General features: G+C 55.5%; 6 protein-coding genes across 6 annotated transcripts; 3 read left to right on the top strand and 3 right to left on the bottom strand.

Moving 5' to 3' along the window:
* Nucleotides 1-21: 21 nt before the first annotated feature.
* Nucleotides 22-520, top strand: HRG_03291 (spo12 family domain-containing protein; the record flags this gene model as incomplete). Its single annotated transcript, XM_044861762.1, has 3 exons — nucleotides 22-149; nucleotides 270-356; nucleotides 433-520. The coding sequence occupies 3 exons, from the start codon at nucleotides 22-24 to the stop codon at nucleotides 518-520; spliced, it is 303 nt and encodes a 100-aa protein (XP_044722788.1).
* Nucleotides 521-882: 362 nt separating this feature from the next.
* Nucleotides 883-2,456, bottom strand: HRG_03290 (50S ribosome-binding GTPase domain-containing protein; the record flags this gene model as incomplete). The annotated part of the gene is made up of 5 exons (XM_044861761.1): nucleotides 883-1,468; nucleotides 1,526-1,957; nucleotides 2,043-2,067; nucleotides 2,343-2,371; nucleotides 2,428-2,456. 5 exons carry the CDS (start codon nucleotides 2,454-2,456, stop codon nucleotides 883-885), a joined length of 1,101 nt encoding a protein of 366 aa, XP_044722787.1.
* A 333-nt stretch (nucleotides 2,457-2,789) lies between these two features.
* On the top strand, nucleotides 2,790-4,061 carry HRG_03289 (torus domain-containing protein; the record flags this gene model as incomplete). Its single annotated transcript, XM_044861760.1, has 2 exons — nucleotides 2,790-3,393; nucleotides 3,454-4,061. 2 exons carry the CDS (start codon nucleotides 2,790-2,792, stop codon nucleotides 4,059-4,061), a joined length of 1,212 nt encoding a protein of 403 aa, XP_044722786.1.
* A 95-nt stretch (nucleotides 4,062-4,156) lies between these two features.
* On the bottom strand, nucleotides 4,157-5,172 carry HRG_03288 (ureF domain-containing protein; the record flags this gene model as incomplete). Its single annotated transcript, XM_044861759.1, has 2 exons — nucleotides 4,157-4,923; nucleotides 5,022-5,172. The coding sequence occupies 2 exons, from the start codon at nucleotides 5,170-5,172 to the stop codon at nucleotides 4,157-4,159; spliced, it is 918 nt and encodes a 305-aa protein (XP_044722785.1).
* A 422-nt stretch (nucleotides 5,173-5,594) lies between these two features.
* HRG_03287 (spindle pole body formation-associated protein) lies at nucleotides 5,595-7,598 on the bottom strand (the record flags this gene model as incomplete). The annotated part of the gene is made up of 4 exons (XM_044861758.1): nucleotides 5,595-5,914; nucleotides 6,164-7,168; nucleotides 7,223-7,495; nucleotides 7,544-7,598. The coding sequence occupies 4 exons, from the start codon at nucleotides 7,596-7,598 to the stop codon at nucleotides 5,595-5,597; spliced, it is 1,653 nt and encodes a 550-aa protein (XP_044722784.1).
* A 4,848-nt stretch (nucleotides 7,599-12,446) lies between these two features.
* On the top strand, nucleotides 12,447-19,124 carry HRG_03286 (kinase; the record flags this gene model as incomplete). Its single annotated transcript, XM_044861757.1, has 11 exons — nucleotides 12,447-12,999; nucleotides 13,057-13,308; nucleotides 13,991-14,235; nucleotides 14,292-16,421; nucleotides 16,480-16,684; nucleotides 16,730-16,818; nucleotides 16,872-17,865; nucleotides 17,927-18,170; nucleotides 18,246-18,345; nucleotides 18,399-18,671; nucleotides 18,768-19,124. 11 exons carry the CDS (start codon nucleotides 12,447-12,449, stop codon nucleotides 19,122-19,124), a joined length of 5,442 nt encoding a protein of 1,813 aa, XP_044722783.1.
* Between the last annotated feature and the right edge of the window lie 880 nt (nucleotides 19,125-20,004).

Here is a 20,004-nt window from a genome sequence, read left to right as displayed (position 1 = left end):
TCAACTCACCCGCCCTTCAATATGTCGAGCAACGTCCTCGGCGACAAGGACGTCAACGCCCCCGTTGCGGAGCAGCAGGCGTCTGCCAAGGATGTTAAGAGCATGGAGTATCACCGCCAGGTGTTCCAGTCCAAGATGGCCGAGGACAAGTACGTGCACAAGCCCACCATCACCAGATTCCTCCTCTCTCTTTCTTCTCCCGTGCAGAGGGAAGACGGAGAATGCGGCAGACGAACACGTGATGCTGACCAGCGGCTCCGCCCAACCAGGTCCGGCAAATACGTGTCGCCATCCGACAACATCATGAGCCCGTGCACGGCCAAGATCAACGCGCTGCGCAACAAGCACGCCGCCAAGTCAGTCTCCAATCTTTCTTGACGATCACAAGACGCTTTGTTGGGAAGCCCTCTCACTAACGCCAAGTCACTGCAGAGTCAAGCCCAAGTCACTCTTCGCCCAGGCCAGCGTTAAGAAGCTTAACGAAGAAAATGCCCTTGGGGCGCGGCCGGCCCAGCCCTGAACATCATGCGTCATCATCCACCCCCGGTATTTGCTTTTGGCGGCTGCGCTGTTTGATGGCTGTTTCGTGATCCGCTTTGCTTGCTGCTTTGACAGTCCAGAGGCGGGGAGAGACGACAAGATGTCCTCGTTCTGGATGTTCACGATTTTTGGGCAAGGGGACTCGGATACCGGCGTTTCGGGGTCATGATACAGAGATTAGTTCTGCCTCAAGCTCATTTCAAGGCTTGTAACGACATGGTACGACATATGTATGCTTTATCAGACCGATGGTGGGAGCACGATAAAGCTCCCACAGCACGGAGTTTGAGTGACAAGCCGCAATCTATTCTGTATCCGCCAGGCCTGCCTACACGTCTTGACTCATGCCCGCCATGCACTGACAATGTAGACGACGTCCTCGTCGGCGACGACATGGCTCAGTCCGACTCGCTGCGGTATGTGCCGCGCACTCGCTCCCCACACCAGCGCGTACTTAAATGTGTCCTTCATGCTGCGATGGATCCGGTCGCACACGTCCTCGACGGAGCTGTTGTTCCTCACAATCAAGGCCTCGCTGAAATTTGGGTCGATGCCCTTCCGCTTCGTGTAGAGGCGGATCAGATTCAGCTCCTTCCAGCACCTGTCGACAACGTCCTGGATGCCCAGGTCCAGCTCGCAGCTCATGACGACGGTTTGGGGCTCGCGGGCCAGGCTGTCGAGAAAGTCGAGCGACACGCTGTCAATCTTGTTGTACACGTACAGGCACTTGATGTATTTGCGGTGGTCCTTCATGATGACGTCGATGAAGTCGTCGACGGTCGCGAACTCGTCGCGCACCAGCACCTCGCAGTTGAGGATCTTGTAGTCGCGCAGGATGTTGTAGAGCATCTTCTCGTCCAGGTACTTTGGCGGGGTCTGAAAGGTGATTTTCATGCCGCCCGCCTTCTTGGCCTTGAGGTAGATGTTGCTGCCTCCGTCAGTGCTCATTGTCCAGGGCATGGTGCCACGTCGGGTGAGTCCTTACGGTGGCTCGCGGTTTAGCCGGATACCGACGGCTTCCAGCTCGGCCTCGAGCAGCGCCCTCTGCTCCGCCTTTTTCGTCGCATCAAGAATCATCAAGATCAGGTCACTCGTCTTGGCGGCCGAAATGACCTGGCGCCCTCGACCCTTGCCCTCGGCGGCACCCTCGATGATTCCGGGCAGATCGAGGAGCTGGATCTCGGCGCCGCCGTACTCGAGCACGCCGGGAATGGCCGTCAGGGTGGTGAAGGCGTAGGAAGCGACTTCGGACCGCGTTTTAGTGACCTTTGACAGGAACGTCGACTTTCCGACCGAGGGGAAGCCGACCAGCGAGATGCGCGCGTCGCCGCTCTTGCTGACGTCGAAGCCCGAGCCGCCGCCGCCGCCGGCTCCGGGACCGGGCTCCAACAGCTGGGCTCGAAGGCGAGCGAGCTTTCTGTTCCCGTTAGCATGCGGGTGCCGGTGAGATGGTCGTCTGTGGTAGGGAGGGGAAACTCGTCTTGGATCGTACGGGGTCTCACCCTTTTAAAAGTCCCAGGTGGTATTCTTGACTTGTAAGGTTAGTCTCTGTTTATCCGTCGGTCGCAGGAGCCTTGTGACTAACCTGTCGCTTTGTTTTCTGTGATGCTGTTAGTGCCGTGATTCGTCTAATAAGAGTGTATCCAATAGAGAGTGAAGTTGTCGAGTGAGTGCCAGGTTCCATGCCTCCCCTGGCCGTGGACTTATTCCAGATGGAGTCTCTCCCAGTTTCCACGAAGCCGACATGGAATCCTTCTCAAAATGAAAAAAAAAAGAGGCGAAACAAACCAGACAGGACTTACTTTGTGTCCTCTTCATCTCATCCTCAATCCTGGGGATTTATGTCAGTCATTCTGTGCACACGGCGTCGACATGGAGGGCACGCACTCCTTGATCTTCTCCGTAATGTTGACCATTTTGACTGAGTTTTATTTATAGACGGCGTACCGTCTCTCTCAAGCGTGACGAACCCAAGCAGCGCTGCTTTTGAAGAGTCGCGTCGGACACTGGGAGACTCGGTCCAGGTGGGGTTGGTGCTGGGCAGAATTGCGTGCCGTGGGGTCCTCGGCGTGGAGGAGGGAGGCTACACCGCCTGCCTTTTGTGTCCACCGTCTGGGTCGCTCTAATCGCTCCGCTGTACGGAGTACAAAGTACTTGGGACCCCGGAAAGGTTAGGTTGCCTGCCTCTCAACTCTTCATCACCGACGACAGTCAACGCCAACCCTATCGCCAGACCCGGCTGATGCATCATGGCCGACGTTGAAGCTCAAACAGCCACGGCGACGGCCGTCGACAAAAGCGGCGACGAAATTGCCCTCGTGGCCGCCAACACCGACGTCGCGGCGCCAGCAGAAAAGAAGATGGTCAAGAAGATGATCCGCAGGAAGAAGCGCCCGGCACGGGCGCAGATCGACGCCGACAGCATCACCTCGGAACCGCCTCCGCAGACAGGCACAATCTTCAACATCTGGTACAACAAGTGGTCGGGCGGCGACCGCGAATCCAGCCAGCAGTTGCATGCCAAGGGGCGCTGCAACATCGCCACCGATAGCGGCTACACCAGGGCGGATAAAGTCACGGGCAGCTACTTCTGTCTGCGTTTTGCGCGGGGGCTGTGCCCTCTGGGCCAGGACTGCGAATACCTGCATCGGCTTCCAGGCGTCTACGACCTCTTCAGCCCTAATGTCGACTGCTTCGGTCGCGAGAAGTTTGCCGACTACAGAGACGACATGGGCGGCGTCGGCAGCTTCATGAGGCAGAACAGAACAGTCTATGTCGGGCGCATACATGTGACGGACGACATTGAAGAGATTGTGGCGCGCCACTTTGCGGAATGGGGACAGATCGAACGCAGTAAGTGACGCCTGCGGAACCCCGGCGCGCCGGCTTTGGTACAAATGCTAACGACTTCAGTCCGCGTGCTGAACTCAAGAGGCGTCGGCTTCATCACCTACACCAACGAATCCAACGCCCAGTTTGCACGAGAGGCGATGATGCACCAGTCACTAGACCACGACGAGATCTTGAATGTCCGATGGGCGACGGCCGACCCCAACCCCATGGCGCAAAAGCGAGAGGCCAGGCGAGTCGAGGAACAGGCGGCTGAGGCTATTCGAAGGGCATTACCCGCAGACTTCGTGGCAGAGATTGAAGGCAAGGACCCCGAGGCCCGGAAGCGGAGAAGGCTGGAGAGCAATTACGGCCTCCAAGGCTACGAGGCGCCGGACGAGGTACACTTTGCTCGTGGCGCCAACGCCGTCAACCCCGTCGGACGCCAGGGATACGAGACGGAGCAGCAGCATTGGATGATTGAAGATGGGGGGCGATCAACAGAGGAACAAGCGACGGGAGGGCAAACCGAACACTCGTCGACGGCACAAGGGGGGGGCATATTCTCGAGCAGCACTCTTGCTGCCCTGCAGAGAGCCAAGGTCTCTGTGGCGTCAAGGCCAAAAGCAGCGGCGCATGCGGCAGCGGCTGGACCGCTGGTGGCTTACGGTAGCGACAGCGAAGACGACTAGATGTCGAGGGACAGGAGACATTTGAGGCGTGCCTGTGCAGTTAGGACAAAGATGATACCATACAGCTACCCTCGGCCATAGGCGGTGCTCCCCGCTCAGCTGTTGAAAATTCTCGAGTACAGAAGCTCATGACGCCCGACCCACAGGTCCATGACGGGGACACTTTGACCGGCCTCGTCGACGGGCGTGTCCCACTCCCTGCTGACGACGGCGTCAATCATGCGCTGGACCTGGTCGCCCGCCAAGACCTTTTGCGCCTGGAACGGGCCGAACATGCTGGCGCGCACGGCGGCGGAGATCAGGGCCTTGACATGGCTCAGCATAAAGACGTAGGCGGCCTGGCGCAAGCCGAGGCCGACAACGGCGCAGACGGCGCCGAAGAGCGGCGCCAGGTGCGCCGACACGAGGGGCGGCACGTCGTCGGCGGCGTCTCGGCTCTGGCGGCCCGAGCCCTCCCTGAGCAGGGCTGCGAAGCGGCGCAGGACGGGCGCATGGGCGGGGGCGGGAGCGAGGGCAGGGCCAAAGGACCTCTCCCATATGCTCAGCAGCGCGCGGCCCTGGGCGACGCTGGCGCGGCGGGCGACGGTGCAGACGACGGCGGCGTCGAGCTGGTCGTCGAGCGAGGCGAGGCAGGCCGGGTCGCGGTGGGCGGCGAGGACAAAGGGCAGCGTGGCGGCGGCGAGCGAGGACACGGACAGCGGTAGGAAGGAGGCGAAGCTGGTGGGCGAGGAGGCGCGCTGCTGCTGATGGTGTGCCAGGTAGGACTCCAAGCCGCTGCTGAAGGCAAAGGAGCCGATGGGCAGGGCCGAGTCTGCCAGCAAGAGGAGGAAGTGCGTGGTTGGCGGCGCGCAAGACGGCGCGGCTGCGTTTCCGGGAGTCAGTCGATTCATTCATTCATTCATTCACGCCCTCATCCGGATATCATTCAAGGGACGCGAGAGAGGGAGGCAACCGGCTCACGTGGCAGCGTCAGCGCCTGCTCTTGCCGGGCGGCGACGACGGGCGGCGACGACGACGACGCTTGCACGGCGCGGAGACGAGCCCTGGCGCTGGCGAGGCGGGCCTCAAGCTCGTCTACTTCGGTTTGGGCGGCGCGTTCCGATGTCGCCATTTCGTCTTGTTCCCCCGAGGCCATTTGGACGGCATTGAGGGGGTGAGTGACGGCGGCAGACTCGGTGCCAGTAGCGGCCGCGCAGCCACTCGTTTAACATACACACAACGTACATACACTCTGTATGCAGGCGGGCATACCGTATGGCCGGGGATGCCGTGCCGGGGCAAATGATGCACGTCAGGTATGCTTAAAACAAGTGCCAGCTAATAAACACCGAGACCCCAAACGGGACATGCAGTCTGGAAGCCGGTGTAACAACCCTCCTCTCTGCATCCCCGCCCCGCCACCAGACGAGGACAAGCAGGCAACACTCATCGACGAATCCCGATTATGCCATTCCAAACACCTTGCTTCCAAAGAAAAGGGAAATAATTCGTCAAGGGAAAAGGACCCGTGGCCAGAGTGCTATGCGCTTGTTCTCACGGCCGCTGGTTTTCCTTGTTGTATCCGCCGCTTCTCGGCGCTCGCTTCTTCTCCGCCATCCTCTTCTCGATCCGCGCCAGAGCCGCAGCACGGCGCTCGGGCGGGAGGACGCTGCTCTTGGACGAGTTGCCCAGAATCGAGCCGCCCGTCTTGTTGCTGTTCCTGCTGATGCTGCGGTTGGTGTCTGGTCCACCCACTCGTGCAAACCGACCGTGCAGGAGATCAACCTCGCCGTGGTCCTCTGCCTCGCCCATGCGAACCGCTGCCCCGCTCATGGTTGGCAGAGCGGGCGCGGCAATGCCCTTTGGCTGCGTGACTGCAGGGACGGCGCGAGGGCGTCTCGAAGCATCGTCACCGAGATATGCCCTATTTCTCGGCGACCTCGGAACAAAGGGTTGCCACCTAGGCTTCCCGAGGTTCGTTCGCTCCGTCAGCGCATTCGCCGCGCCCTTTGCTGCGTCGTTGGCATCATCTCGGGTTTGCTGTTGCACCTGCCCAGTCGGTGCGCTCGAGTCGCCGACGTGTCCACCCTCGCCTTTCAAAGCGCCCTCGGCCCCTTTCCTGCCGCTTCCCGATTCCTGGCCCGCGTCGGACTGGGGACGCCAGCTGCTCGGTCGAGACTGATCTGGGCCAGCCGACTTCAGCGTCTTCACCTCCCTCTTGAGATCCGAGATCTTGGTGTGAGCGCGTTCCAGCACAGCTTTGGTGTCTGCCTCGTGGGTCTCGCTCTCCTTTCGGAAAGCTTCGAAATCGCTCTTCAGCTGACGTATCTCCTCTGTCTTCCTCCTCGACTCTTCCCGTGACTGGTCCAGGTCAGCCTTCAAGGTCCGAACCCTGCCTTCTCCAGAGGAGCCCACGTCGGCCCTCTCGTGTTTGCTCGCCTGAGCCTCGGCGACCTTGACTTGGGCTCTCAGAGTCAAAACTTCCTCCCGAAGCGAATCCAGCTCCCTGAGCTGCGTTCGAGCTCGACGGAGTTCCCGTTGCGTCTCCACCAGCGTCTTCTGCGTCGTCGGCGACGCAGCTACGTGGCGCCGCCGCCGGCCCCTGCCTTCAGTGCTTCCATCTTTTTGGCGCACGAGTTGATCAAGCTCGTCTTCCAGCTCCTGGACTCGATGCCGATACTGCGCCGCGAGGGCAGTCTGCTTGGTGAGCTTGGAGAGCGACTCGGAGGGGTCAGCGTCGGAGGGGTGGCGATGCTTGGACACAATCTGCGATGCGTTCTCCGCTATCCTCTTCTCCATATCAATCACCTTTTGCTGCTCGTCTCGGAGGCGCTCAGCGAGTTGGATGGCTTCGGCATCCTTTTGCCGGGCGTAGGACTTTGCCAGTTGCTTATACTTGAGCAATTTCTCCATCTCGGCCTTGGCTTCTTCGTGATACTTTTCAAACTCCTCCTTCCAGTACCGGCCTGATTGGGAGTGAGGCTCGTTCAGGTCCACGGTGATGTCGTGTGTGCAATAGTCGTCGTCTTCCTCCTCCTCCCACTCGCCGTCGGAGTCGTTGGCGGGCGGGCCTGCGCCAGAGCTCTTGGAGGCTTTAGCGCTCTCCTTTTGGGGTTTTTTGGGCGACTCTGCTTGCCGCGTGTGGCCGCCATCACTCGCCATTGCCGTCGCTTTGCTCATGCCGGGCTTGGCTGTTTCTGCGACATGGTTGCCAAAGGAGACGCGCTTCCGCCGCGTGGTCCCAGTCCCCGGGGTGAGGAGGATACCGGGTGGTCGTGTAGGGGTTCCTGAGCCCCTTTCTGGCTTTGCGCTTGTCTTTCGGCCTGCCTTTTTGTCCTGTCGCTTGCTCCGAGACTCGTCGCCGGGTGGCGCTGGCGTTCCGAATAGCGCGCTCTTGAAAGCTCTCGCGGCAAACAGCGGCGCCGGCGTGTCTGGTTGATCGAGCTGGGCTGTGTCTGCATAGATGGTCAGACCTTGCTGTGTCAAAGGACCTGGTTGCGCACCTTCGGCATCCGCCTCCTGCGCATGCTCGCCACGCTTCAACATCCACCCGAGCATGCTGGAGGGACTCGATCGAAATAGCCCGAGGAGTCGAGGATTTGATGATTGTGGTTTATTTCATCGACAGGGCAGCCTCTACTGTGGGCGACTGCGCACAATGCAAGGGCGCACCTGGCGTTGTGCCGCGTAAATTGTGCGGGCGGTGGTGTTTTGTTTACTTTCGCGTCCCTGCTCGCAGCCTCGCACCAGCCAATGGGTGGCAGCGTGAAGTACCTCGAGGTACTTGCTGTCCTTGCTTCGCCCCGCCCGTGTGACGTCTATCGGCCGCAATCTCGACTTGGCCAAGACTTTCTGCTCTTCCCCTCCTTTTCGATCCATCTTTCGAGTCGTCCCTAACTTAGTCCAACGCAATGCCTCCAGTCACGGGCGTTATGCCCCGTGACCGATATGAAAAAGTCTGCGACGGTATCACAACGGAGCAAAAAATACTTTTGGGTTGGTGGTTTCGTATATTAAAGCGCAGCCTTCATCCTTCTGAATGGCAGTATAGCCCTTTCGGCGGCTCACTAATATGCATACCTCGCTTTTGGCAAAGAACGCCTCTTAAATGAGGCTGCTGCCTTGCGATTTATCCCCGATAAAACAGACATTCCTGTACCAAAATTATACGGATGCTTCGAGGATGCCGATGCTGTTCACCTGGTTATGGAGTATATTGATGGAGTGGAAGGTGGATAGTCTGGCTCGGGAGCAGCGTAAGATTGCTGAGGAAGAGTTGGAGGGTTATATAAGGACTGTGCGAAGCCTGAAGTCTGACATCTGGGGTGGTCCCTGTGGAAATGTGAGCTGTCTTTTCTACCTACCTGCGTTTCTCGGCCCTTTGACTATTCTGCATTGACATATATGGGTCATTCCAGCATATAGAGTTATGAAGCATCCTGTCCATGTACGCCGGGCAATGAAATCCAGGGAGGTCAAGGATCTGGTCTTCCGCCATAACGATCTATCTACTTCGACGGGGACGAGGGCACACACCCAAAGTACGCGCAGCACACGGCTAAGGGTAACCAGAATAGTTAACGTCTTCATAAACCTCTGGATTATCTGATTATTAATGGCTCAAGCGACTCCGTAAGTCTCTCGCTCGTAGATGCAAAACTCTGATATTTTTTACTTCATGATTCTTGACAAGCCGGGGCTCTGCACGATTGGCAACTCTCGCTAAAGGGGAAAATAATATTCGAATTGATGATGAAAGAATGAGATGCCCGTAGGTACAGCTGGAAGTGGCCCCAGACTGCCAAGTCTTGTCAGGTTGGTGTCCATACGGGGTATGACCCTGCCCGACAAACTGTGCATGACGTTATTGTTGAACCAGAAACACTGAATGTTGAGGCTATATCGAGGAGTTCGAAAGCATGATCTTCCGCCGCCCTGGCCCGTCCGTTGCGCTCGATGGGGAGGTCGACGATGAGGAACGATTGCTAAAGATTATGTACATGAATGAGCAGTAGAAGGCAGTGCAAAATGGAGAGTAGGCTGGTGTTGCTATTCTGACATCACAATTCATAGTAGCGGTGAAATTGTTCTGTTAAGTCCGTGCGAGTTGCAGCTCCATCATAAGAACATTATCAGACGAGTTCAATAACCCATATTCCTGACCAATGGCGTCAAATAGCAGCTTAAGGATATCCTCCGGGTGAGTTGCGAATGTTTCAGCTCCGTCTTCATGTGTCGTTGTTAGATCAGGTGGCTTATGTTACATGGCTACATATTAAGCATGCATGTCGTCCGACTTGATGAAAGGGCATTGGTCCATTGAAAGACACTGCAGGTAAAGAAATTTACATTGCGTTGTGCGTTGACGAAGCATATCTGCGAGTGTTTAATGTGGTGTACTATTACCTGGTGCCTTGGGCCCCTACTTTCCTGCTAAGACTGCTGTGTGCCTATTTAACAATCACGACGACGCCGCATGAGACGACGATGCCGCAAGAAACAGAGGCAAAGGCAGCGGCATCACCGTAGGCCGGAGATGGCCGAAGGCGGAAGCTCCCCGCAGCCGGGAAAGGGGAAAATAGAATTTTGTAGATGCTCTCCGTGACCTAACGAGTGCGTATAAGACGTGTGTGTGCGGGCGCTGTGTGCGTCCATGCATTGAAGAAGAATCCGGTCTCGGGGTTCTGACGGGAGTTTTTGGGTTCTCGGAGGTTTAACGGGAGTTTCTAGGTGAACTTGATCGAAGGGGTCCTTCGAGTTCCAGGAGGGATTAGCGTTGACCTCAATAACTGTCACGTCTGACAGATGGTGCTGCAGGTGGCTGTCATAATTGGCCGATCTTACGGACACACGTGTCTATGTGCCGGAACTCTAACTTATTCGAGGAACTCACGCGAAAACCAGTTGAAAACCCCACCACTGGAAACACCGCAAAATATGTCCGCAGCGGTGGAGAAACTGCCCCTGGACGAAACACCCTGGCCTAGGCCGAGCTTGGGGACAATGACGGTGGCGCATGAACTTCCCGCGTGTCTATGGGCTTACCCACGGACCCCAATGCGGGAGCTATGAGTGGTGCCCATACGCACCGAGCCCGGGGCTAAAGAGATGTGATATGCCGTAGCCCCATACCGGCACCTGGAGCCAAGAGGCCTGCTTGGGCAGCAACAGACTTGCGAGGGAGCCAACAAATCGTGCTACTGTCGTAGGCACCAAGACATTTCCTATGCAATGCATGATGCGATGACAAGATCACCGTCAAGGCTCTAAGAATTAGGGATTGCTTATAAAAAGGGGCTGTTGAGACAAAGAGGTCTGACAGGTTCCCACCTTATTAGTGTTTTACTACTGTATCCAACTGTGTGCAGGGACCGGGATTGCTCTTTGGACCGGGCCTGCTCTTTTTATGCCCGTGACCGTGGCTGGAGCTACGTCAGACTTGCTAAACCTACTCTGGAGACGTCCAAGAGTTGTCATAGGCCGGGGGGCAGTTTAGAGTCTCTTTTCCCGTGAGATCAGGGACGCGGATCGGTGACCTTTAAAGCCCCCTAGTATACCTTGTACGATAGGTATCGATGACTCGTACTGTAACGGGGAGCAACCTTGAACTGTTTCAGTTCGGGCTCTTGCCTACTAAAATCTCCTTTTTAAGAGACTCTCCCCTCATCCTTCTTCGCAACACAAGCCTCATTTAATGTCTCTTTGACAGAAAGGAGCAGTTTCAGTTAGAGCTCTCACCAACCACAATCTCCTTATTAGGGGACTCTCCCCTCATCCTTTCTTCGCAACACAAGCCTCATTTAATGTTCCTTTGACAAAACAAGCGCATTTAATAACCTTGCACTATCCCACAGCCTTCGTTCTAAGATTCAGAGCCAGCCTTCTTTCCACAACTGTCAATTAATTTTCTCTACCATGACGCAAACACTTATCATACAAGCAATCACTCTTGCTCTGCTTGCCTTCATAGCCCATCGACTTCTCTTCCAAAAGAGGAACATATTAGGCCCCCCCCCTGGCCCAACACCACTGCCTTTGGTCGGCAACATCCTGGACCTCCCCCCAAAAGGGATCCCGGAGTTTCGGCACTGGCTCAGGCATAAGGAATGTTACGGACCGATTAGTTCGGTTACTGTGATGGGCCACACGCTTGTTATTATCCACGATAGGGAAGCGGCACACCATCTCCTAGAAAAGAACACGATTAGAACCTCGGCACGCCCGGCGATTAGTTACGCGATTCAGTCGTGTGGCTTCAACAATCTCGTACCTCTCCTACAGAATGACGCTTATCATCGCAAGGCTCGCAAGGCCTTGCATCAACAGCTGGGCACAAAACCTGCGGTGGCCCGGTATTGTGGCATCCAGGACGTGGAAGCACGACGACTTCTTCTACGTGCGTTAAAGCAACCAAATGACCTGTTTAAGCATTTTAACATCCCTGATCTCGGCCTCGTCGGGGCCGTTGGTCGTGGACATCAAGAAATAGCAGGATTTTCAGGCGGGAAGGGAAAGAGCACTGGAGCAGAGGATAGATCTTTAAGATGGAAAAGGATAACTAGTTACTTGGCGATTCCTTCGGCTTATTCGTCTCGTCGAGAACCATCTTCATCGCCCTTTCTAAAAGCTTTCTACCCTTAACGCTGTCCATCTCGGCAACAGAACACGATTCTTGACCCTCCATAAAAACCGCGCTCGCACCGCAACTCCCTAATTTGACGATTCTTCTGGTCTCTTCCTGCCATGTTTCGCGCATGCTTGTTTCCATTTCGGCGGTGATGCTCTCAAAAACCGGGATGTTTACTCCCACACCCAACATGAAAGGCCCCCAAAAATTTCTATTCTCACTGAGCTTTCGACACTCCCAGTAAACGCGGCGAGTAGTAGTATTAACCGCTATAACTAGAGTTATACCTTAGATTAAGTTATAGGCTAATAATAGGTCTCTTAGAAAGAATACTAAGGTACGATCCCTTAGTATATCCTTAATCTACGCTAGTAAGCGTTTTATCTTATATACAGGGATATCGACGTCGGCTTAGTATATAACCTAATAATAGATCGCGTAGCCCTATTAAGTTAAGCGAGCTATAACTATTAGGTTACTATATAAGCTAATAAATATTATTCCCTTAGAATTTAAGATATCGACTTTATTTAGTACTAAGAAATCTTATCTAAGTAATAATCTTACCCTGACTTTCACGTTTCCTGGAATGAGAGGAAGGTAAAAATGTCTTCTTATAAGTCCGGGCGGGCCTCGATCACCGGTTTGGCAACTGGAAGGGTAGACCAGGTTCTAACTCTTGACTGTATAGCTTGGCTGGTGCCATCATCCTTAAAATAACGTATGGTTATTCCATCGAGCGCAAGGAAACCGACCCTTTGGTCGACCTGATCGAGAATATGGCGGAAAACTTTGCAGCTGCAGCTGTGCCTATGGCCTGGCTAGTCGACATTATCCCTGCCCTTAGGTATCTGCCTCGCGGCTTTCCCGGCACAGCATTCAAGGAGACGGTCAAGCAGTGGAGCAAGGTCAGCCAGGACGTGGCAGACGTCCCCTACCATTTCGTTCAACAGCAGATGGAGAAAGGAAGCCACAGACCGTCATTTGTTTCCAGGATGCTTGAACAAAACGGCGACAGCAGCAGCCATGACGAGGACTCCATCAAGTGGACGGCCGCGACTCAGTACGGTGCGGGTGCGGATACTACCGTCGCGAGCCTCAGTGGCTTTATCGTGGCCATGGTCATGTTTCCCGAGGTGCAGCGCAAAGCGCAAGAGGAGATTGACAGAGTTATCGGCACGGACCGACTTCCCCAGCTTCAAGACCGAGATAACCTACCATATATCGAATCTATGGTAAAGGAAGTCCATCGATGGTCAACTGTTGTGCCGATGGGTCTCGCGCACATGGCAAACGAAGATATTCCCTACAACGGCCATCTGATCCCAAAGGGTGCGTATCTACTTCCTGCCGTTTGGTGGTTTTGCCACGATCCCGAGGTCTATACAGATCCGGATTCATTTTGCCCGGACCGGTATCTGGAGCCACGCAATGAGCCCGATCCCAGGGCAACAACGTTTGGCTTTGGACGCAGAGTATGCGCCGGCCAGATGCTGGCCGAGTCTACATTATTTATTACCGTTGTACAGATGCTGGCCGCGTTTAGCATTCGGAAGGCGGTTGATAGGCGCGGCAGAGAGGTTGAGGTAAAGCTCGAGCCGACCGCCGGCGTGGTTAGCCATCCGGTGGCGGTTCCTTATAGTATGTTGCCCAGGAGCGCCAAGCATGTAAGCCTGATCGAAAGCGTCCAGGTCGAGCACCCTTTGGAGGAAGGCGATGCTTCTCTTCTTTAATTAGCCAATTGCTTGCCCGCTCGATGATCTAACAGCGAACCGTGGTCCCTTATTCTGCTATAAAACTTTCTGTACCTACAAAGACCCCTTTGATACCTATCCCACTAGATTGAGTGGAACACACATGAATAATATCCTGCGCCTTCCACTGTGCCTTCATCCCCCCTACCTGAGAGGCTGAGACTTAACAACCACACGGTTCCCGTGCCCGTCTTTCCGTGCCCGTCTTTCCGTGCCCGTCTTTCCGTGCCCGTCTCACCGAAACCATCCGGCTGTTCGTGCATCGCATCAGCCAGTGATGGACAAGAGCGAGCACTCAGTGATATCCAGGCGGTCTTCAATATGCTCGTCATTTTTCTGGACAAGTCCTGGGCAGACCGAACCGGGCTTGAGATTTGCCTATACGAAGTAGTTACAAAGTACTCACTCTTATGTGTATTTTACTGTACCTAATTAATTACCCCGCCACATGGCAACTCCACCCAGAAAAGAAGCGTCGCTCAAACCCTTGGCCTTGCATTGCTCCAACTCACTCCCTCACTCGATGCGATATCCTTCCCCCATGGCCTCTTCCGTGTAAAATGTCGCAGCCTCGGCTGGGACATTTGGCCTGCACTCGCGCGACATGGCGCGGCGAGCACCCGGGGCATGGAAGACGCCCCCTACCCCTGACCACAACCAAGATGAGACGAGCTTCCCCGGCCTCAAGCCCGCCCGCCCGGACGCCACCTCCAAGATCGAGTACGACGAGCTCCAGAGGAATGAAGTGCTGGCTCTCGAGGCCATCTATGGCGACGACTTCGTCAAGCATGTCGGGACGCCCGGTGCGTGGAAGGTAAACTCGTCATGCCCCCGTCCTGGTCGTGCACCACGTTGCTTACCTTGGCCCAGAAAGCCGAACCGTCTTTCGATATTCACGTCAGGGCCTCGGCCGACAGCGACTTTGCCGTGACGGTTGGCTTTGTCATGACTGCCACGTACCCCAAAACGCCGCCCTTGCTCAACGTCAAGGGCCTCGACAATCTCCGCGAGGCGACCCAGTTCAAGGTCCACAAGTTCATCGAGACGCAGCCAAAGATCTTTGCCAAGGACGAGCAAGAAATGATTGACAAAATCATCGAGGGCATCAGAGACATCCTTGAGGATGCAGCACAGGCAACGGCGACTGGGAAACAACTGCCCTCGCTCGAGGAGGAGCGCGAGCGTCACGAGGCCAGCCTCGCCAAGCTGGCCCAAGAGCAAAGGGACAAGGACGAGCGCAAGAAGTTGGAGGAGACAAAAGAGAAAGAGCGAGTCATGTCCGAGATGTTACAGCAGCAGCTCGATCGCCAAAGACAAAAGGCAAAGGAATCCAAGCTCAGTCGGCGCCCGAACGGCTTCTTCCCGGGCCAGTCAACTGATTCCGGCCCTGACGTTGATCAGATTGACTTTGACCAGTTTTGCGACACTACGGATAAAGCTGGCAACGTCATCACCTTTCGCTCAGTTGCCGGCAAATGCGACCCGCGCCAGGGCCAGGTTTCCGTTGTCTACACGGTGCGTCCGGTCATTGTCCAGGGCCTGAGCAATCACATGGTAGCCCTCAAGGAGGCCGTTCTGCGTTCATCTGAGAAAGATGCCAAAGAGGTCAAGGAGCAGCTGCAGTCGCTCGAGTCCCTGCTGCAAGATCTCAAGACTGTCAAGAGAGTGCTTCATCGCCAAATCGTGGAGATCATGGATTTCAAGGTCGAAAGCGGGCTTCCCGACGACCCAACGGCCTTGAACGCCTGGACCGTGAGGATTCTTACTCCGGTGGCTGACAAGGGGTCTCTTGAAGAGCTGTTGGAGCTTGCTGGCAACATCGAGATAGACAAGGTTCGGTCTTGGACAAGAGACTTGCTCGATGCGCTGAATTTCTTGCACAATAAGAACATTGCACATCAAGACATCCATCCCGGGAACGTCCTGCTGTTCCGTGAAATCACCGGCGAGATCGTCCCGAAGCTATCCGACGCCTGGTATCAGCGGGAGATACACAACGCCAGCACCCAGAAGCAGAGCCCTTCGCGCCTGGGCTCTGCCAAGTCGGCTTACTGGCTTCCGCCAGAAGTTGCCGGCGCGTCGAAGCCGCAGTACACCCACAAGACGGACATTTGGGACTTTGGCGTCGTCTTCGTGCAGATGATATTTGGCCTCAATGTCCTCCAAAAGTATTCGTCGCCGAGGAATCTCATGGAGGCAATCACCCTTTCTCAGCCCCTTCAAGAGCTGGTTAGCCGTTTCTTCAAAGACGACAAGCAGAAACGCCCGCGAGCCTTCGAACTGGGATCCAGCGAGTTCTTGGCCACTGATGCCCCGGTCTTCTTCGATGGCGCCTCGCCAACGCTCTCGACTCTACCATTGATGTCTTCACAGCAGACGGTGCCTGCCAGGCTGAGACGTGAATCCATGAACCGGAGCGCAGTCGTATCACGATACACGGAGGACTTTGTCGAGGAAGGCCGGCTGGGTAAGGGGGGTTTTGGCGAGGTCGTCAAGGCTCGCAAGAAGCTCGACGGCCAAGTCTATGCCATCAAGAAAGTCACCCAGCGGCCCCAAGCCAGCCTAACCGAGGTTCTCAAGGAGGTTCGCTTGCTTTCGCAGCTCATTCATCCGGCAATCGTGCGATACTATAATACTTGGGTCGAGGAAGTCCCGGATCTGACGGATACCGAGGGCGATACCTCTACCGATGGTTTTACAAACGAGACAACCGGCACGGGGTCCGCAGGCGTTGATATGCAGTTCGCCACAAGCACCGGCGGGCTAGACTTCATGTCGTCCAATGTCCCGGTCGAGTTTGGCTACGATGACGAGTCCGATGAAGGCGAAGACGAGGATGATTCTGAAGACGACGAAGAAAGCTCCATTGTCGAGGACGATGTCGGGCTCCGCCCCACGTCGTTGGAGAGGGCAAGGCGAGCTTCAACCCTGCGACGTTCCAGGCTCCAGAGACCGTATAGAACAATCCTGTACATCTCGATGGAGTACTGCGAAAAACGGGTAAGCTTCTGCGGCGCACCGTGCGCGTGGTCGGGGCGTCTATGCTGATTTCCACCAGACACTTCGCGATCTGATTTCACGTCATCTCTGCAAGAACGCAGCCGAGATCTGGCGCCTGTTTCGGCAGATCCTGGAAGGCTTGGCCCACATCCACGGACTGAGCATCGTCCACCGCGATTTGAAGCCAGAAAACATCTTCATCAGTAGCGGTGTTGACGGGGTAGACAACGTGAAGATAGGAGACTTTGGCCTGGCGACAAGTGGTCAGTTCTCGGTCGATAAGGTCGCCGCTGGTGCCCACGAGACAGATGACATGACCAGAAGCATCGGGACGGCGTACTACTCTGCGCCAGAAGTGAGGTCGACGGCAGACGGCATGTACAGCACAAAGGTCGATGTAAGGATCGAGCTCCCGCTGTTGACATGGCCAAGACACTGACTTTCTGGCAGATGTACTCTCTGGGAATCATCTTCTTCGAGATGTGCTACGAACCGATGCTGGGAATGCAAAAGGCAGACGTCATCGGCCAGCTCCGACGCCCGAGTCCGCTGCTCCCCGCCGACTTCAAGCCCGCCGAAAAGACACAGACCGAGATTGTCCTCGCTCTCATCCAACACAACCCAAGGGATCGACCATCGAGCGCGGATCTGTTGGAAAGCGGCAAGCTACCTGTCCAGATGGAAGGCGAAACCATCAGACGCATTCTTTCAGGGTTGTCGGACCCGAGCTCTCCCTATTACCTCAAGATGCTCAGTACGCTGTTTGCCCGGCCAATTGCGGCCACCAAGGACTACGCGTGGGACATGATTGCAGGCACGCCCAGCCCCGCCGAGCTGCTCAGCCAAGGAGCTGCCAAAAGCGCGCTCACGTCCATCTTTCGTCGACACGGTGCCTTGGAGGCTCGCCGCAGTTCCATCTACCCCAGGTCGCCCTATTATGGAGATAATGTCGTCCAGGTCCTGGACCCGAACGGTACGGTGCTTCAGCTGCCCTATGACCTGACTCTGGGCCACGCCCGTATGGTGGCAAAGCACCCCCCCGGCATACAAAGGACCTTTACTTTCGGAACTATTTTTCGAGACAGAAAGGACACGGGACAACCGCAGATGTTTGGAGAGGTCGACTTTGACATTGTCACCTGCGACACGCTGGACCTTGCTCTCAAAGAAGCGGAGGTGTTGAAGGTGCTGGACGAGATCATCTTTGCGTTCCCGTCTCTTTCGTCAGGCCAAATGTGCTTCCATGTTGGCCACTCGGATCTGCTGCAGCTCATCTTTGAGCACTGCAGGATCGAACCGGCCTGCCGAAGGGCGGCGGCGGATGTGTTGAGCAAGCTGAACATTCACAACCACACATGGCACAAGATCAGACTGGAGCTGCGGTCACCGGCCGTCGGCCTCTCCGCCACCAGCGTCGATGAGCTCCAGCGCTTCGACTTTCGAGGTAAGGAGAAGCAATCTGCCAAAACCTTGGGCGAAATGTGCCCATGCTAACAAACCCTCAGATACCCCCAACAAAGCCTTTTCGAAGCTTAAGATGCTCTTCGAGGGTGGCGACATTTATCAGCGAGCCTCATCCATCCTTGCACACCTCAAAGAGGTCGCTGAATACACAAAGCGCTTTGGCGTCAGCACAAAGGTCTACGTCAACCCGCTCAACAGTCTCAAGGAAAGCTTCTACGTCGGGGGCATCTTGTTTTCGTGCCTATACGACAAGAGAGTCAAGGACGTCTTTGCCGCCGGCGGTCGGTACGACCATTTGATCAAGGAGCAGCGACCCAGGATTGGCGGCCAAGTTGATGAGAGACATGCCGTCGGGTTCAGTCTGGCCTGGGAGCGGCTGGCTAGGATTCATAAACAAGGAGGCAAAGCTTTCCTCAAGAAGCCCGACGACGAGATGGACATGTCATTCTCCGGGAAAAGGGTAAGTCCAGAGTGATGCCCCTCCTGTCGACATCTCTAATGCGGCATTTGCAGTGCGACACCCTCGTGGCCAGCTTCGATGCGGCGGTCCTTCGATCTACTGGGATCGAAATCCTGCACAAGCTTTGGGCGCACGACATCAGCGCCGAGCTCGCCAAGGATGCGCGGTCTCCTGAAGATTTGCTGGTCAAGCACAGGGATGACAACTATTCGTGGATCATCATCATCAAACAAGATTCGATGCTGAAGATTAAAACCATGGGCAGAAACGATGTCGCAGACGTGGACATTCACATGACGAAGCTGGTTTCATGGATGCGAGTTCAGGTTCGCGAGCGAGACTCGCGATCGATGATGAAGCTGAGGGGCAACAGCCATCAGTCGGAGTCAGCCCCGTCGTCTGGTGAGAGGGATCACGACCAGGACGTCAAGGTGTTGATTGCACAAACGAGGAGCAAGAAGTTCAATCGACGCACAGTTGTGGAGCAGGCGCAGGCCAGCGCAGCGAGCTTGGTGCGATCTTTCTTGGACGGCCCGATCCTTGCGGTTGAGACGACGGATCAAGTCATGGATCTCATCCGGGACACGAGCATATCGGATCACGAGAGCTGGAGAAAGGTCGAGCACGCGGTGACGACTTCGGAGAAGAAGTACGTGAGAGAGCTGCATGATCAGCTCGACACGTGGCGGCAGGCGTACGATACGAAGGACGGTTCGAGGCATTCTTTCATATACAACTTCAGGACGGGCAACTGCTTGTACTACGACTTGGGCGACTGAGAAGAACCGGGACCATGGAGTGGAGGGGGAAGGATGGCCATGATGCAGCGATCTGTGACGTGGTTGGCACTGGATAAGTGCGTAGCGAGGATGCAGCTCTTCTAGCCCCGGACGTGGAACGTTATTGAGCTGCCTAGACATCATGAGTCAGCGCACAGGAATAAAGTATGAATGATCCAGTCGCCAAGTTTCTCGCTGACTCTCTTGACCCTTTGACTGGGGCCCTACATCGTTGTGGATAAGGGGTGAGGTGGTTCTCTCAAGGTACTCTAAGATGTGTAATTGTGTGTGTGTGTGTTCAAGCTGGGCAATGCCATCTCAAGAGCATGCATATCAGGTAGTCGCCGTATTCGGCCACCATCAGCGCTTCTGCTTTCGCATCTCCCGTTACTCCTTGGCCTCTGGTGTTGTTTTGCTGAGCCTCAAGTTTCGAATGAAAATACCGAGCAGAGCTCATGCTCCGAGAACTCGTGACAACAAGTTTTCAATATACATATACATATATATATATATATATATGAATGAGTGCTTCTATATAAGCCATAAACAAGTGAATAATAAAGCATGCTACAAGTCAAATGCATATGTGCTCTTTATAGCACCTTTGCGACCTATAAGTATCATGAGCAGCAATGTCGACTCCAGAAGGCGGAGACACTGTGTTTCCCCACGGTGTTTCTTACAATAATAGTTCCCCGTAGTTGTATCTGACTAAAGCAGTTCGCGCTAGGGCAAACAAGGAAAAGATGCCGTATTTGCGTAGTCCACGGGGGAGCCAGTCGCCAGTTTGATGTTCGTCGGTATTACTTACTCTGCTTCGTCTGGCTCCATTTGGCTCCATTTCGAAACCGATACTGCGGGATGAGCAGCCTCGAGACGT

The sequence above is a fragment of the Hirsutella rhossiliensis genome (assembly GCF_020360975.1).
Source record: "Hirsutella rhossiliensis strain HR02 chromosome Unknown scaffold00003, whole genome shotgun sequence".
NCBI lineage: Eukaryota > Fungi > Ascomycota > Sordariomycetes > Hypocreales > Ophiocordycipitaceae > Hirsutella > Hirsutella rhossiliensis.
The sequence above is the reverse complement of the archived record's forward strand: the minus strand, read 5'-3'. Positions and strand labels throughout refer to the sequence as shown.